The sequence below is a fragment of the Phacochoerus africanus genome, chromosome 2 (assembly GCF_016906955.1).
Source record: "Phacochoerus africanus isolate WHEZ1 chromosome 2, ROS_Pafr_v1, whole genome shotgun sequence".
Classification (NCBI taxonomy): domain Eukaryota; kingdom Metazoa; phylum Chordata; class Mammalia; order Artiodactyla; family Suidae; genus Phacochoerus; species Phacochoerus africanus.
Window position 1 is genome coordinate 50,564,807 of NC_062545.1, and position 17,806 is coordinate 50,582,612.

Consider the following 17,806-nt stretch of genomic DNA (forward strand, 5'->3'; position numbering starts at 1 on the left):
TTTTCCATTGATCTGTATGTCTGTTTTTGTGCCATTACCACACTGTTTTGATTACCATAGCTTTGTCATATTGTCTGAAGTCTGGAAGGCTTATGCCAACTGGCTTGTTTTTTTGTCCATGGGATTGCTTTGGCAATTCTGGATCTTTTATGGTTACATATACATTTTTGGATCATTTGTTCAAGTTCTGTGAAAAATGTCATGGGTAATTTGATAGGGATCACATTAAATATGTAGATTTCTTTGGGTAGTATGGTCATTTTAATGATAGTAATTCCAATCCAGGAGCATGGGATAGTTTTCTGTTTCTTTGAATCCTCTTTAATTTCCTTGATTAATGTTTTATAGTTCTCTGCACATAAGTCTTTCACTGCTTGATCAGTTTTATTCCTAGATATTTAATTTTTCAGGGTGCTGTTTTAAAAGGTATTGTTCTTCATGCTTTTTTGTAATATTTCATTGTTAGTATACAGAAATGCAACCAATTTCTGAATGTTAATCTTGTATCCTGCTACTTGCTGAATTTGTTGATCAGTTGAAGTAGTTTTTTTATGGAGTCTTTAGGGTATTCTCTATGTAGTATCATGTCATCTGTATGACATGTGACAGTTTTACCTCTTCTTTTCTAATTTGGATACCTTTTATTTCTTTTGTTTGTCTGATTGCTGTGGCTAGGACTTACAGTAATATGTTGAATAAAAGTGGTGAGAGTGGGTATCTCATTTCAGATTTTAGTGGGACAGCTTTCTGCTTTTCTCTGTTGAGATTGTATTGGCTGTTGGTTTGTCATAAATGGCTTTTATTGTGTTGAGGTATATTCCCTCTATACCCACTTTGGTAAGAGTTTTTATCATGAACCAACGTTGGATTTTGTCAAATGCTTTTTCTGCATCTGTTGAGATGATCATGTGGTTTTTGACTTTTCTTTTATTAATGTTGTGTATTACAGTGATTGATATACATATATCAAACCATCTTTTGCTCTAAGGTGGCAGGTTTGCTCTTGTAAGCAGCATAGTATAGGTCTTGTTTTTTCATCCAGTTGGCCATTCTGTATCTTTTGATTTGAGCATTCAGTCTATTGACATGTAATTATTGATACATATATATTTAATTGCCATTTTAAACCTTGTTTTTCAGTTGATTCTGTTTCTCCTTTGTTCTTTTTCTTTTTTTCGTTGGGTGATTTTATTTTATGCTTGTGTCTCTTTTTTTGGTTTTTGTGAAGGTACTGTTTGATTTTGATTTGTGGTTGCCCTGTTTTTCACATATGTTAATCCTTTGCTATATCTGCTTGCTTTAGACTGATAGTCCCATAGGCTCAAATACATTTTAAAAAAAGAGTTTAGATTTCCTTACTCTTCTTCCCCACATTTTATGATTTTGATTTTTTTTTTTGTTTACATCTTCTTTATCCTTTTGCTGTTTCTTGTGCTTATCATTGCTTTCACAAATAAGTTTTCTGCTTCTTTTTAACCTGTATACTGGCTTCTTTAAGTGATTCCTTTCCAATTGTGATTTCCTCCATCATGTATCTTCTTAGTTCTTTCCTACTTAGAGGAGAACTTTCAATATTTCTTTTAGAATGGGCTTAGCATTGCTGTATTCTTTTAGTTTTTGTTTGAGAAATTCTTTGTTTCTCCTTATATTTTAGACGATAGTCTTGCTAGGTAAGTATTCTTGGCTGTACATTTTTCACTTTTAGAATTTTGAATATAGCTCACTACTCTCTTCTGATGTGTAGTGTTTCTGTAGAGAAATCAGCTGATAGCCTTATGTGGGTTCCCTTATAATTAACTCTTTTTCTCTTGCTGCCTTTAGAATCCTCTCCTTATCTTTAACGTTATTGTAATGTATCTTGGTATAGGTCTGTTTGGGTTCAACTTGTTTGGGGCCCTTTATGCTTTCTTTATCTGGATATCTGTTTCCTTCTTTAGATTTGAAAAGTTTTTAGCCATAATTTCTGCAAATATATTTTCACTCACCTTTTCTTTTTCTTTTCCTTCTGGAATCTCTATTATGCTGATTGGCCCATGTTATATTATCCTATATATTTCTTATATTGCTTTCATGTTATTTCATTTGGTTTTCTTTTTGCTGTCCTGACTGGGTAATTCCCATTATCCTATCTTCCTAGTCAATTATTCGTTCCTTTGCATAATTTTTTAAATGATTTTTATTTTTTCCATTATAGCTGGTTTACAGTGTTCTGTCAATTTTCTACTGTACAGCAAAGTGACCCAGCCACACATACATATATACATTCTTTTTCTCAAATTATCCTCCATTATGCTCCATCATAAGGGACTAGATAGCATTCCCAGTGCTGTACAGCAAGATCTCATTGCTTATCCATTCCAAAGGTAATAGTTTGCCTCTCTTAACCCCAGATTGTCAGTCCACCCCTCTCCCTCTCCCTCCCCCTCCCCCTTGGCAACCACAAGTCTGCTCTCCAAGTCCATGAGTTTCTTTTCTGTGGAAAGGTTTATTTGTGCTGTATATTAGATTCCTGAAATAAGTGATATCATATGGTATTTGTCTTTCTTTTTCTGATTTACTTCACTTAGTATGAGAGGTTCTAGTTCCATCCATGTTGCTGCAGATGGCATTATTTTGTCCTTTTCCATAGCTTAGTAGTATTCCATTGTGTATATTCATTTTGCTGTTCAATGCCTTTCTGCTTTTGTCTTTGCAAATGAATTTTTTAATTTTTCTTGGCTCATCTTTCTAGTTTCTTTCTTTCTTTTTTTTTTTTTTTGGACTCTTTGTCTTTTCTAGGGCTGCACCATGGCATATGGAGATTCCTAGGCTAGGCTAGGGGTCTAATCAGAGCTGTAGCCACTGACCTATGCCATAGCAACGTGAGATCCGAGCCACATTTGTGACCTACACCACAGCTCATGGCAATACCGGATCCTTAACCCACTGAGCAAGGCCAGGGATCGAACCTGCAACCTCATGGTTCCCAGTCGAATTTGGTAACCACTGAGCAACGATGGGAACTCCTCTTTCTAGTTTATTTTTATTTTTATTTATTTATTTATTTACTTGTCTTTTTGCCATTTCTTGGGCCACTCCCATGGCATATGGAGGTTCCCAGGCTAGGGGTCTAATCGGAGCTGTAGCTGCCAGCCTACGCCAGAGCCACAGCAACGCAGGATCCGAGCCGTGTCTGCGACCTACACCACAGCTCACGGCAATGCCGGATCCTTAACCCACTGAGCAAGGGCAGGGACTGAACCCGCAACCTCATGGTTCCTAGTCGGATTTCATTACCTCCTTTTTAAACTTTCGTCTGTTAGAGTGCAAAGGTCTGTTTCATTAATTGCCCCTTCAGGGGGTTTCTCCTATTATTTTAACTGAGAATCGTTCCTGTGCTTCTTCATTTTGCTTGTATTTTTCTTATTCTGTGAGTTGATTGAAAATGATTATCTGCATAGTCTTTGAGTGCTGTTTATATGCAGGAATATCCTTGGGTAGCTTGTGAGGGCTTACTCTTCTTTTTTTTTTTTTGGTGTTAGGGCTGCTTTTGGTTTGGATTTTTGCTGTCTCTTCCTCAATATGTACAGGCCATTATCTCCTTGATAGGGTGTGTGCAGGTGCTTTGCATGCTTCCAGGGAGGTGGGAGCAATGGGCAGCATCTGTAGCTAGTCACTGGTTGCCAGGTCTTTGGCCATGGTGAGGACCTAAAGGGAGGTGAGAGCCCAGGGTATTTCTGGTTGCAGGGCCTTTATTAGTGATGGTGACCCTCAAGGCCTAATCTGTAATCTCAATTTAGCTTTTAATAACTGTGTGTGTGGGTATGGGTGTAGATACATGTATATTGTACATTCCTTTCTATACACAAACCCGTATGTAATGAATATTTTATTTTAATGCTTTTACCTTGTAATTCTTTTTGTGTGTGTGCATGTGTCTTTTTGCCATTTCTTGGGCCGCTCCCGCGGCATATGGAGGTTCCCAGGCTAGGGGTCGAATCAGAGATGTAGCCACCGGCCTACACCACAGCCACAGCAATGGGGGATCCGAGCTGCGTCTGTCTGTGACCTACTCCACTGCTCACAGCAACACCAGATCCTTAACCCACTGAGCAAGGCCAGGGATTGAACCCGCAACCTCTCGGTTCCTAGTCAGATTCGCTAACCACTGAGCCATGATGGGAACTCCTTGAATTCTTTTTTATTTGAACTTTTATTATTATGAGTAGTACTCTTAAAAGTAGTTTTTGAAGGGAGTTACTGCCATGGCGCAGTGGGTTAAGAATTCGACTGCAGCAGCTTGGGTTTGATCCCTGGCCCAGTGCAGTGGGTTAAGTGACCTGGCATTTTCACACCTGCAGTATATGTTGTATCTGTGGCTCAGGTTCAGTCCCTGGCTGAGGAACTTCCACATGCTTCTGGTGTGGCCATAAAATTTAAAAGAAAAAAATGTTAAAAAAATTATGTATTTTTAATCTTATAGAATAAGTAAGCAAATAAAAGTCCATAAATAAATAGCTTTCACCTTGAAAAAATTCTGAATTCTTTAAGCCAAATATATATCTTTATTTTGTCATTTATTTTATGGAACCAATTTTTAGAAACCATTTATTATTAATTGTATTTTCTCAAAATTATGCTTAAGAATAATTTATGTTATCTTTTAAAAGAAAAAAAATGAATAAATTAAGCAGTGAAACTCTTAGATGTCTTAACAACTCCTGTGATATCTCTTATTTAAAGTGGGAAGTAGCATGTATATTTTTATCTGTTTCTTTCATCTTTATACATGCCTACTTCCCTTTGAGTTTTATGCCATGTTAATATTTGATCTGTAGATCTGATACGTTGTTTTCCACCAGTAGTAAATACTAGAGGAGACTGATATAAGGAGAACAACTTTATTATTTTAACACATTTAAATATATAGAAGTTGGGGCATTGGACATTTTTAAAACATTTTGAAGTAACTTCTTTGTCTCTTTTGCTTTAGTTTTTACCAGATTCGTGCATCTATGAAAATTCCACCAAGAGTTCCCCACAGAGTAGAAGCTAGTTTGTTACATGCAGCAGGTAAGCCAAGGAATATTGTCAACTTTTTAAAATAAAATTTGAAGCAACATTATAATGACCAATAATAATTTTTCATAATGATTTTTCTTTTAATTACAAATATCAGATGCCAAATAAGATCAATATCATACCTGTTATTCGAGGCCTCAGTAAAACAAGCTTGATTACAGGTTCCTTGTCTCCATCTTAGGTACCTTAGGATGAGTGAGTAAAAGAATGTATGTGAAATTTCCATGAAAACAAACAAGTAGGGATGGTGTCAATTATATCATGTAATATGTAACATAACAGTGATTATGGATACATAGTTTTACATATGATTGCAAAAGTGTTTTATTATAAACTTTTATAGTATGAATCTTGAGAATATCTTTTCAACCACCATTTTTCCTTAACTATTTTAATTAGAAAAGAAAGGAGCAGAAAGTATTAAATAGATACATTATAGAAACTCTTTTATTTACTCATACTCTAAAGAGACACACTAGCATTAAAGTGTTTGGCCTAATATTAGTGGCTCTGACATAACCATTGGGCATTTTTTTGGCTTTTCTGAAACATTATAGTCTGTTTTAGTTTATGCAGTTAGAAAATGAAATGGCTAATGAAACACACTAGAGTTATATATATTTCTAATATGAATTACTAGTTTTCAAAGCATTATAAAATAGTAAAATACACCTAATTTTAAAACTGTGTTGAACATAATTGTTTTTTTTTTTTTTTTTTGTCTTTCCTAGGGCTGCACCTATGCCATATGGAGGTTCCCAGGCTAGGGGTCTAATCCGAGCTGTAATCACTGGTCTACGCCAGAGCTGCAGCAATGCAGAATCCGAACCGCGTCTGCAGCCTTATACCACAGCTCACGGCAATGCCGGATCCTCAACCCACTGAGCGAGGCCAGCGATCGAACCTGCAACCTCATGGTTCCTAGTCAGAGTTGTTAACCACTGGGCCACGATGGGAACTCCCATAATTGTTCATTTTTGAAATTTAAAATTGTATTCAGAGAATTAGAAGTGTCTAGGATTAACTTTCTTAGCATACCATGGATACTAAGATGCTAGTTCATGTTAAATTTTAATTAATTGTACCTAATGGAGAATTTACTCTATCTTTCTGAAGACTGTCAAAATGCTCAGGGAGACCTACTGCTTATGACCAAAACCATGTACATTCTTTTATTTATTTATTTGTCTTTTGTCTTTTTAGGGCCGCACCCACGGCATATGGAGGTTCCCAGGCTAGGGACCTAGTTGAAGCTGAAACCACCGGCCTACACCACAGCCACAGCAACTCAGGATCCAAGCCACATCTGTGACCTACACCACAACTCACGGCAATGCCAGATCCTTAACCCACTGAGCAAGGCCAGCGTCCTCATGGCTGCTAATTGGGTTCGCTAACTGCTGAGCCACAACAGGAACTTCCTGTACATTCTTTTAAAAGGAAAAAATAAATTTTCTTCTTGGCCTGTTATACATGTTAAAGTATGTGTTTATTGTCAGTAGCTCTTTTGTCTACTTTCTAGGAAACAAATTAACTGATGTTGCATGATAGATTGGTACCTCTTTCTGAACTTCTTTCCTTAATGTAGTAGACTAAATGTCTTCCTCTATTTTATCTTCTAATGTTGCCACCTTTTTATTTACGTATTTTTTCAGCATTGTCAAGGAATAATGGGAAGATTATAATTGTCTATATTTAAAGTGTGCTGTGTGATATGTTACGCAGATACAGTGTGAAGTAATTGCCGTGGTCAAGATAGCACATCGTGTGAAGTAATTGCCATGGTCAAGATAGCATGTCAGTCCTCCCACATAGTTTGTGTGTGTTTGTGGGTATAGGTAAGGCTTAGGATTTGTTTGTAACAAATTTCAAGTATACAATACTTTATTACTAGCTATAGTCACCATGCTGTGCATTCGATCCTCAGAACTTACTTTTATTATAACTAAAAGTTTGTACTCTTTGACATACATTTCTTCCCCTTTCTCCCACAACCTCAGCCCCTGGCAACTGCTATTCTTGTCTGTTTCTATGAAATTGTCGTTTTTGTTTGTTTTGTTTACACATATAAATGAAACCATCCAGTATATGTCTTTCTCTGTCTGACTTATTCCATGTAATATAAGGCCTTCCAGGTTCATCCATATCGCTGCAGAGGACAGGATTTGCATCTTTTTTGTGGCAGAATAATATTCCTGTGTGTGTGTGTGTGTGTGTGTGTGTGTGTGTCTATGTGTCTGTGTGTCTGCGCGCATGCACATATCACATTTTCTTTATCCATTCATCCATTGGGAGATGCTTGAGTTATTTCCATGTCTTGGCTATTGTGAGTAAAGCTCCAATGAAAATGGGAGTGCAGGTTTTTCTTCTGAGATAACTGATTTCATTTCTTTCAAATATATATCCAGGATTGGGATTGCTGGATCATATGGAAATTCTATTTTTAATTTTTTGAGGATCCTCCATATTGTTTCCATAGTGATTTTATCAATTTATATTCCCAGCAGTGCACGAGTGTTCCCTTTTCTCTACATGCTGGCCAACATACTGTTATCTTTGGACTTGTTGATAATAGTCTTTCTAACAGGTGTAAAGTGATATCTCTTGGTGCTTTTGATTTACATTTTCCTAATGATAAGTAATGTTGAGCACCATTTCTTGTTCTTGTTGGCCGTTTGTATGTCTTCTTTGGAAAAAAATGTCTATTCCATTCCTCAGCCCATTTTTAAGTCAGATTGCTTATTTGTGTGGTGGTTTTTTTTTTTTGTTTTTTTTGCTATTGAGTTGTATAATTCCTTAAATATTTTGGATATTAACCTCTATCAGATATATGACTTGCAAATAGTTTCTCCCATTTAGTAAGTTGCTTTTTCTTCTGTTGATGGTGTCCTCTGCTGTGCAGAAACCCTTTAGTTTGTAGTCCCACCTGTTTATTTTTGCTTTTGCTTTGATGTCAAATCCAAATAATTGTTGCCAAGACCAATGCCAAGGAACTTTTTCCCCTGTATTTTCTTCTGGGAGCTTTGTGTTTTCAGGTCTTAAATATAAATTTTATCCATTTTGGAAGTTCTCGTCATGGCTCAGTGGCAACGAACCTGACTACTATTCATGAGGACGTGGGTTCAATCCCTGGCCCTGCTTAGTGGGTTAAGGATCTGGCATTGCCCTGAGCTGTGGTGTAGGTCACAGACACAGCTGAATCTGACATTGCTGAGGCTGTAGTGTAGACTGACAGCTGTAGCCACAATTTGACCCCTAGCCCAGGAACCTCCATCTGCCGCATGGGTGCAGCCCTAAAAAGACAAAAAAAAAAAAAATCTAACCCATTTTGAATTAATTTTTGTGAGTGATATAAAATAAGTTCCAGTCTCATTCTTTTGCTTATAGATATTATTGTTTTCCCAGGACCATTTATTGAAGACACTATCTTTTCTTCATTATGTATTCTTGGCACTTTGTCAGATATTAGTTGAGCATATGTGTGGGCTTATTTCTGGGCTCTCCTTTTTGTTCCATGGATCTATGTACCTGTTTTTATGCTGGCCCCATACCATTTTGATTGTGGTAGTCTTGCAATATGGTTTGAAATCAAGTAGTGTGATGCCTTTAGCTTTCTTCTCCTTTTTTTTTCTTTTTTTCTTTTTCTTTTTTTTTTTTTTTTTTTTTTGCCTGTACCACTTGCAGCATGTGGAAGTTCCTGGGCCAGGGATTGAACTTGCCCCCAGCAGTGATTACACTGGATCCTTAACCTACTCATCAGGGAACTCTTGTTCTTTGGTTTTTTTTTTTGTTTGTTTGTTTGTTTGTTTGTTTTTTGCTTTTTAGGACCACACCTGCAGCATATGGAATTTCCCAGGCTAGTGGTTGAATCAGAGTTGCAGGTCCTGGGCAATGCCAGATCTGAGCCACATTCACGACCATTTTACTGCAGCTTGAGGCAACTCTGGATCCTTAACCTATTGAGCAGGGCCTTGGATCAAGCCCCATCCTCATGGCTATTAGTCAGATTCTTAACCTGCTGACCCAAAATGGGAACTCCAGAACACCTGTTCTTTTGTTCTTAAGATTGCTTTCACTATTCAGGAACTTTTGTGGTCTCATACAAATTTTAGAATATTTTTTTCTGTTCCTATAAAAAATGCCATTGAAATTTTGATAGAAATTATACTGAATCTGCAGAGATGGCATGGACATTTTAACAATATTAATTCAGTCCAAGAACAGGTTATCTTCCCATTTATTTGTGTCTTCTTCAGTTTCTTTCCTCAGTATCATAGTTTTAAGTGTGCAGTCTTTCATCTTCTGTTAAATGTATTTCTAAGGATTTTATTGTTTTGAATGATATTATAAGTGGTATTTTTTCTTGATTTCTCTTTCAAGTAGTTCATTGTTAGTGTATAGAAATGCAGTTGACTTTTTTTGCAACTGATTTTTGTACATTGATTTTTGTGTCCTGCAATTTTACTAAATTCATTGATTAGTTCTAAGAGCTTTTTGGTCGAGATTTTAGGGTTTTCTTTGTATAAGATCAGGTCATCTGCACACAAAGATGATTTTATTTCTTCTTTCCTACTTGAATGCCTTTAATTTCCTTTTCTTGCCAGTTGTTGTGGCTAGGACTTCTAGTACTATGTTGAACAGTAGTGGTGAGAGTGGGCATCCCTTTCTTGTTCCTGTCTTGAGAAGAATACTCAGCTTTTTACCTAGAATGATGTTGGCTGTGGGCTTGTCATAAATGGCCTTTATTATGTAGAGGTACCTTCCTTCTGTACTTAATTTATTAAGACTTTTATCATGGAAAGTATGTTTAATTCTGTCAACTTTTCTGCGTCTATTGAGATGATAGTATTTTTTTCTTTTACTCTTATCCTTCATTTTATCCTTCCTTTATCTTCATTTTGTTATTGTGGTATATCATGTTTTATTTATTTCCAAAGATGGTCAAACCATCTTTCCATCCCAGGGATAAATCTCACTTGATCACAATGTATGATCCTTTTAATGCATTCTTGAATTTGGTTTGCTAGCATTTTGTTGAGGATTTTTGTATCTATGTTCATCAGAGCTATTGACCTGTAATTTTCTTTTCTTATAGTATCTTGTCTGGCTTCTATGTCAGGGTAATACTGGGCTTGTAAAATAAATTTGAAAATGTTTCTTCTTAGTTTTTGGAAGAGTTTGAGGATTGATATTAATTCTTCTTAAAATGTTTAGTAGAACTCACCTGTGAAGCTGTCTGTCCTGGACTATTATTTTTTGAGAGTTTTTTTTTTTAACTACTGAGTCAGTCACCTTACTTATCATTGGTCTGCAGATTTTCTATTTTTTCATAATTCAGTTTGGTAAGGTGTATGTCTCTAGGAATTTATCCATTTCTTCTAAGTTATTTAATTTTGGTGCAGTAATTGTTCATCATAGCCTCTTACTCCTTGCATTTCTATGTTATATTTTACTTATAACTTTTTTAAAAATGTTTTTCAAATATTCGTTGATATATCTGGCAACTCTATAGACATCAGCCTTTCTACTTCATAGTTTTGAAAACTTTTTAAAATTGGAATACATCTTTATTTGAGTCATCTTACTTTTTTCTTAGTTCAGCTAAAGGATTGTCAATTTTGTTTATACTTTCATAACATCTACTCACTTTTGTTGATCTTTTCTGTTGTCTTTATAGCCTCTGTTTATTTCCACTCTTATCTTTGTTATTCCCTTTCTTCTACTAACTTTGGGCTTAGTTGTTCTTATTCTAGTTCCTTGAGGTGTAAGGTTATGTTGTTTGAGATCTTTCCTGGTCTTATAAGGCAGAAATATTACATGTATTTGCAAAGTAATATTATTTTGATATTATAATGATGTTTCAGAAATATTCAAATAAATACCCTCTTTCTAGGTGCCTTTTCTTAGTCACTGTCGTTTTGGTTTTTATTGATTATAATATGGTCTATATTTAGTCATTGTTGTTTACCAGTTCACTTTTTAGTTTCTGATACTATTAACTGTCAGTTATTGTAGACCGTGTAAAATGTCCATGGTTTGACAGTTTATTAGTTTTGTAAAGGAAGTATCTTGTAAAAATAAATTCTTTATGGCAAACACCAGTCTTTAAAAGAGAAGCCTGGGTTTGGAAAACAATAGACTTCCATGATATGTAATTTTAGCTTATAGTGAAAACATTATGTATGTATTTTTATAGTATTATACCAGAAAATTTTTAAGATGTTGCATAGTTGTTAGTCCAGTTACAGCAGCTAAATGGCAAACACAATAACTAGAATTTGGAAAGAAGAAAATATATGTAAAATTTATCTCACACTTTTTCTCACTTTTTTTGGCTTTTTAGGGCCACATCCACAGCATATGGAGTTTCCCAGGCTAGAGGTCCAATTGGGGCTATAGTTGTCAGCCTACACTACAGCCACAGCATTGCAGGATCTGAGCCATGCCTGCAATGTACAGCACAGCTCACGGCAATGCCAGATCCTTTACCCCCTGAGCAAGGGCAGGGATCAAACCTGCAACCTCATGGATGCTAGTCAGATTCATTTCCACTGCACCACGACGGGGATTCTAAACACTTTTTCTCGCTTTTTAAAATAATGGCAAACTTTTATTTGTTGTGCCTGAAATGTAGTGCCTAATATGATTACACAAGGTCATTTTTATTCCAAATGTTGTACCAGTGTATTTTATTTTTATCGAGTTTAGAATATCTTGTTTTTCTCATTTATGGTACACAAAGTTATCAACAGACTTTTATAAAAGAGTGACCCTGAATGAATTATGAGGGTACTGCTTTTCCTGCCCAGTACCATCCCCAGAATGTCTACCTTTCATGTGTGTGTAGTGTTCCACAGCTTCAGAAGTCTCCATGACAGTGTGAGTCTGGTATCCTAATGGTATTTCCTGCCAGAGTACCCCAGGATAAGCCTGGTGTGTTGAATGCTTAGTTCTTATAAAAAGTATAGACAGTAGTGGTTGATGGAGAGTGGTGACTTATTAGAGGCTCAGAAGTATAGTAAATCCAATATGAAGTTGAGTCCAGGTGAGTTTCCTCACAGCAATCTGAAAAACCAAGAGCAAAGAAAGGCAGCCGGTTTATTCCAGTCTTCAAGATACTGAGTCTTTTTTCTTTTTACATCCTTCCTCCCCCAAGATTTGTTTCATTTTAAAATAGTGTTTAAGAGTTCCTGGAGTGTATGTACCTTTTTAATATTAGTAAGGAAATATTTGTTAGGAAAAGATAATCTTCCAAAACTTTCTGCTTCTAGAAATTACTCCTCTGCATTTATGGCTGACTTTATTTTAATAAATATGTATAATTGATTTCGAGACTCATCCTTGATAACATAAATATCTTTATGTTAATTCTTTTTTTATTTCTGTTCCTTAGCAGTTCACTTTTTCTTCCAAGGTCTTGAATTTTCTCTATACTTTTTATTATATACCTATTTTTCTTCCAATTTTGGTTTGTACTTTCATCTCAAAAGACTGTTTCTTTCCAGCACTATATTTTACCATAAATCCAACACCTTGTGTATATTTCTGGAAGACCTTTAGGAAGAAGAGAAAAAATAGTGATTTTGTTCGTGAGTTGGAGTAGGGCAGGTTAGATGGGTTGGAAATTAGATGGTATTATACAGCTTATTGCAACACATTTAAATTATTTCCAGCACAAGATTATACTGACAGTGAGAGGTTTGAGTCAGGACATAGCTGTCATCTCTGATAACATCAGTCATGAAAGACAATGAGTATACAACCCATAAATAGGGGCTGTAGAAAATGTAATAATAACAGTGCATTCAGAGATTTCTACAACAGAGAAGTCATTACTGCTTGTGCGAGGCTGGCCACAATTTGAAATGTTAGAAAACTATGTACAGTTGAGATAAAAAGTTGAAATAACAACTCCCCATTTCTAATAGTGATAGTATTTTTTAAAAGAAATGTTGTTTTATTTGCTTTTTACTATCTATCCATCTCTTTTCTCTGAAAAAAATTTTGATGCAAATAATATAGGCAAATAGTTAAAATATCTGTTAATACAGAGTGATTGGGAGTGAAAACCATAGCTCATTCTCTAGATGCACTAGCTTTTTTTTTTAAGTTGGATTTTTAAAATTAAAGTATTATTGATTTATAATGTTACGCTAATTTCTACTGTACAGCAAAGTGACCCAGTCATATATCTATCTATCTATGTATCTATTTATACATTCCTTTTCTTATATTATCTTCCATCATGGTCTATCCCAAGAGACTGGATATAGTTCCCTGTGCTATATATAGCAGGGCCTCGTTGCTTATCCATTCTAAATGTAATAGTTTGCATCTGCTAACCTCAAACTCCCAGTCCATCCCACTCCCTACCCGCACCCCCTTGGCAAACGCAAGTCTGTTCTCATATCTGTGTGTCTGTTTCTGTTTGATGCACTCACTTTTAATTAGTTCTCTCGTCCTAATGGTTTCCTCTGCATAGACAATTCATTTCCTGTGATGATAAATGACAATTTATCTCACACTACTTCCTCCTTCCTCTCCCCCTACTTTTTAGAAGAGATTTATTTAAGGGAGTGCCTGTTGTGGCTCAGTGGTTAATGAACCCATGAGGATGTGGGTTTAATCCCTGGCCTTGCTCAGTGGGTTAAGGATTTGGCGGTGCCATGAGCCATGGTGTATGTCACAGACTCAGCTTGGATCCCACATTACTGTGGCTGTGGTGTAGGCTGGCAGCTACAGCTCCGATTGGAGCCCTAGCCCGGGAACCTCCATATGCCATGAGTGTAGCCCTAAAAAGACAAAAAAATTTTAAAAAGACCAAAACATTTAAAAAAATAAAAATTAAAAAAGAGATTTATTTAAAAGATTTTATCCCCACATTTCTCTTTGGTCATTAGTCTAGCTTCAAATAATATATTTAAGATTCCATTTCCTATTTCAGCAAATATGACAGATCCTTAATTTTGTCAGGATATACACAGTATTAATTCTTTTTTCAAATTTTCTCTTTCCACTTTCCAACCTGTTAGATATATCATTCGTTTTATATTATCAAGGTTGCTAACATTCATATTCTGATTTGTAACTGTAGTTAAATCTTAGGTGTTTTGTCTGTGGGTTTATTCCAAATGTTGAAAAGAAGTAAACAGTATTTGCATTTTCATTGTAACACAAGAGGTAAAGGACCTATAAAATTGAAGTGACTACCAAACATAAAGAAGGATTTTGGAGTTCTCTTGTGGTGCAGCAGGTTAAGCATCCAGTCTTGTCCCAGTTTGGGTTGCTGCTATGGTGTAGGTTTGATTCCCTGGCCTGGTAACTTCTGTGGGTATGGGTTAAAAAAAAAAAAAGGACGGAAGACCTTAAATTTCTGGCAAGATAAGGCATGCCTAGTTACTGTTCTGGTATTGCTTTGGGTCACTTGTGCTACAGAGATAGTTATGGGTTGATCATAGATAGTTCTTTGGTAGTTGTAGATTCAAAGATGCAGCTTTGGTGTGGTTAAGTAGTGACTTGGAGTCAGGATACCAGCTTCTTTTTATGTTACCTTGGAAAACTTACTTAACCTCTATGAGTTTCACTTTCTCATCTGTGAAATATGTAGCCTGCTTTACAGTAAGTTTATAGCAGATTGCAAAGGGTCATATATGTGTATATATGTATCTTCTGGTATTATAAGAAAGAATAAGAAGCAGTCAAGTTTTTACTCATTTACTATACTATTTGTGAATCACTTAATGTAAAGATCTGAAACATATTAATAGTAAAGTTAATTTGCTGTTTTCCTATGATTTACGTAATTTATGTTGTGTAACATAGTAATTAAGCACATGGGATAACATCTCATTTTAACATGTAAATTTAAAATTTTTTTTACAAAACCAATAAAACTATTTCTTGGATGGGAAGCATGAACTAGGATGGCCAAGGGCGAGAAGGGAAAACTAAAGGGAGGAAGAGACCTCACAGAAGACCCTTATCTTTATAACATCTGAGGGAAATCTGGGTACCTAGGCTTCCATTTCTATTCCTATAAAACTAGCTTAAGCAGTATTTGAATTAAGACATAACCAGTTTCAAATCTTGTTCTGCCATTTACTAGCTGTATGGTCTTAATTATTCAGTTTCTCTGAGCTTTTCCTAATCAGTGAAATGGAAATAATCCCTGTCTTACAGTGAGTTTCTGAAAATTAAATGAGAAAATTAGGTAAAGAGGTCTGGTATATTCCTCAGTAAATATTGGGTTCCTTTGTCCTGCCTTCCCTTTCTGTCTTAAATTGCCCAAGATGTTAAAAAGTGGAAATAAGGTGACTTTAGGGTCTCAGCACAAGCCTGATGTCAGGAAGGACAGTCCCTGAAGAGAGAGCTGACTAGAGCCATTTGTATGCTTTCCCTTCATGGTTCTTAAGCATTGACCTTGCTTGTACACAGGAGAGCTGATTGATGTGGTCTGCCCATTTTAGAGCCACCTTTGGGGTTTTTCTTCCCCAGTGAGACAGCTCTTCCCTACTGGTGTGGGTATTCTGTGATAAGTGTAAAAGTTAACTGCACATGTATGTTTGAACTAGTTTACTAGTTGCACAAGCTTTCAAGTAAATAGCAGTGGCATTTACTTACTGGGATATTTTTTCTTTTTTACTGAATAAATTTGACACTTTTTTGGAATACATGTACGCATAAATTTTACAACCTGTAACTTTATACATTTATATATTGTACTATGATTGCCATCGTAGTGATATTTATCACATTATATAATTGTAGTACAGTATTGTTATCTATATTCATTCTACTGTGCATTAGATATCTGTGGCTCATTTACTACTCATTACAAGTTTGTATCCTTCTCTTCCTACCCCCCATCCCCTGGTAACTACTATTCTCTGTTCTTTATAAGTTTGACTTTTTTTAGATTCCACATATAAGTGACATAATATAGTATTTGTCTTTTTCTGTCCAACTTATTTCACTTAGCGTAATGTGCTCAGGATCCATCCATGTTGTCACAAATGGTAGGATATCCTTCTTTCCTGTGGCTGAATAATATTCCTTTGTGTATGTATATACCACATCTTTTTTGTACGTTCATCCATTGATAGGCATTGAGATTGTTTCTGTATCTTGACTGTTGTGACTAGTGCTGCAGTAAACACGGGTGCATGTATCTCCTCATAATCCCATTTCCTTTGCCTTTGGGTATATACCAGAAGTGGAATTGTATGGCAGATTTATTTTTAATTTTTGAGGAACCTCCATTTTCCACAGTGGTCAGACCAGTTTACACTCCCACCAACATTGTGTGAGGTTTCCCTTTTCGCCACACTGTTGCCAGAACCTGTTGTTTCTTTTCTTCTTGATGAAGGCCATAATAACAGATTTGAGATGGTAACTTCTTGTGGTTTTGATTTGAATTTCCCCTTTGATTCGTCTCATTGAGCAATTTTTCATCTGACTGTTGGCCATTTTAGCATCCTCTTTGGGAAAAAAAAAAAGTCTCTTTAGTTCTTAGAAAGACTGCTATTTATGAGGAGAAGGAAGGGGAAATTGCACAAAAATTCCAAGCAGTAATATGTGGGGAAAGTATTATTACTAAAAAGTTTATTCTTCACTTAATAAAAGCTTCACAACTAGATAAACATTGGGGCTAATAAGAACTCAGTCCTGATTGAACATGAAGGAAATTTCCAGCTATTTGTATTTGACAAACAGTTTTCTTTTTTTTATTTTTTTCTTTTGTCTTTTTAGGGCTGCACCTGCAGTATATGGAAGTTCCCAGGCTAGGGGTCAAATTGAACTATAGCCGCAGGCCTACACCACAGCCACAGCAACGCCAGATCCTTAACCCACTGATTGATGCCAGGGATTGAACCTGTGTCCTCATGGATGCTAGTCAAATTCATTTCCGCTGAGCCACTATGGAAACTCCATGACGAGGGATTTTATAAGGCCATCTATTCTGGATAAGATTTTTTTGTGTGTATATGTATTGCATTCTTCTTCCTACTTACCACCACACAGTGCTTTTATTCAGGTGATAGTGATTTTTAAAATTGATATCAAGAAAAAAGGAGGTCTTCAAAATAATAGGTAGTTATAGTAAGGAAGGATTGGCCTACATGCTTTGCCTTGGCAGTGATTAACTGGACACGAGTAATAAAGCTACAGATATTTTGAAATGTGGCTAGAAGAACCACCTCTTTCTCCCCTGTTAGTTGTCTCCTTAAGCTTTGCCCAGCCATCAGCTTTTCAGGGCCTTCCTTTGAAAGCTACTGAACCATTGTGATAGTTTTGCTGAATTGTTAAGATTTTTCATGATTTGACACCGTCCCACATGTCTATTTCCCACCATTCTCCCTATGCATTCTCTGGAAGAAATTTGATGGGTTCTAACTTACTTCTTATTCTGTGCACACTCTCCCCTCCTCATTATCTCTTTTGTTAAGCAATAGTAACTCCCATAGGCAATTAGACATTTCCTCTGCCATGTTGTCATAGCACTTTCTATGGCCCTCTTTCAGCTCTTACCATCGTACAGATTTTTTCCAGTGCAGAATTGAAATTCTAATACAAACAAACATCAAGAATCATTAAAGAAAAAAAGCTTTTAAATGTGGAAAGTTTCAAAGAAATGTATAGCTAGAAACAATTCATATTATGTCACTAATCCATTACTGTTATTAGTAACTGAATAATTTCAACAAATGTAAATGGAAAACTCACCATAAAGTTAGATCTTGTGATA

General features: G+C 35.9%; 1 protein-coding gene across 7 annotated transcripts in view; it reads left to right on the forward strand.

Moving 5' to 3' along the window:
* FAM135A (family with sequence similarity 135 member A) overlaps positions 1 to 17,806 on the forward strand; it is a 138,221-nt gene that overhangs the window by 34,554 nt on the left and 85,861 nt on the right. For all 7 annotated transcript variants that reach the window (XM_047760152.1, XM_047760186.1, XM_047760169.1 and 4 more), the window contains exon 5: positions 4,973 to 5,052. In XM_047760152.1, the coding sequence (XP_047616108.1) occupies positions 4,973 to 5,052 (80 nt within the window). The remainder of the gene's footprint in view (positions 1 to 4,972; positions 5,053 to 17,806) is intronic.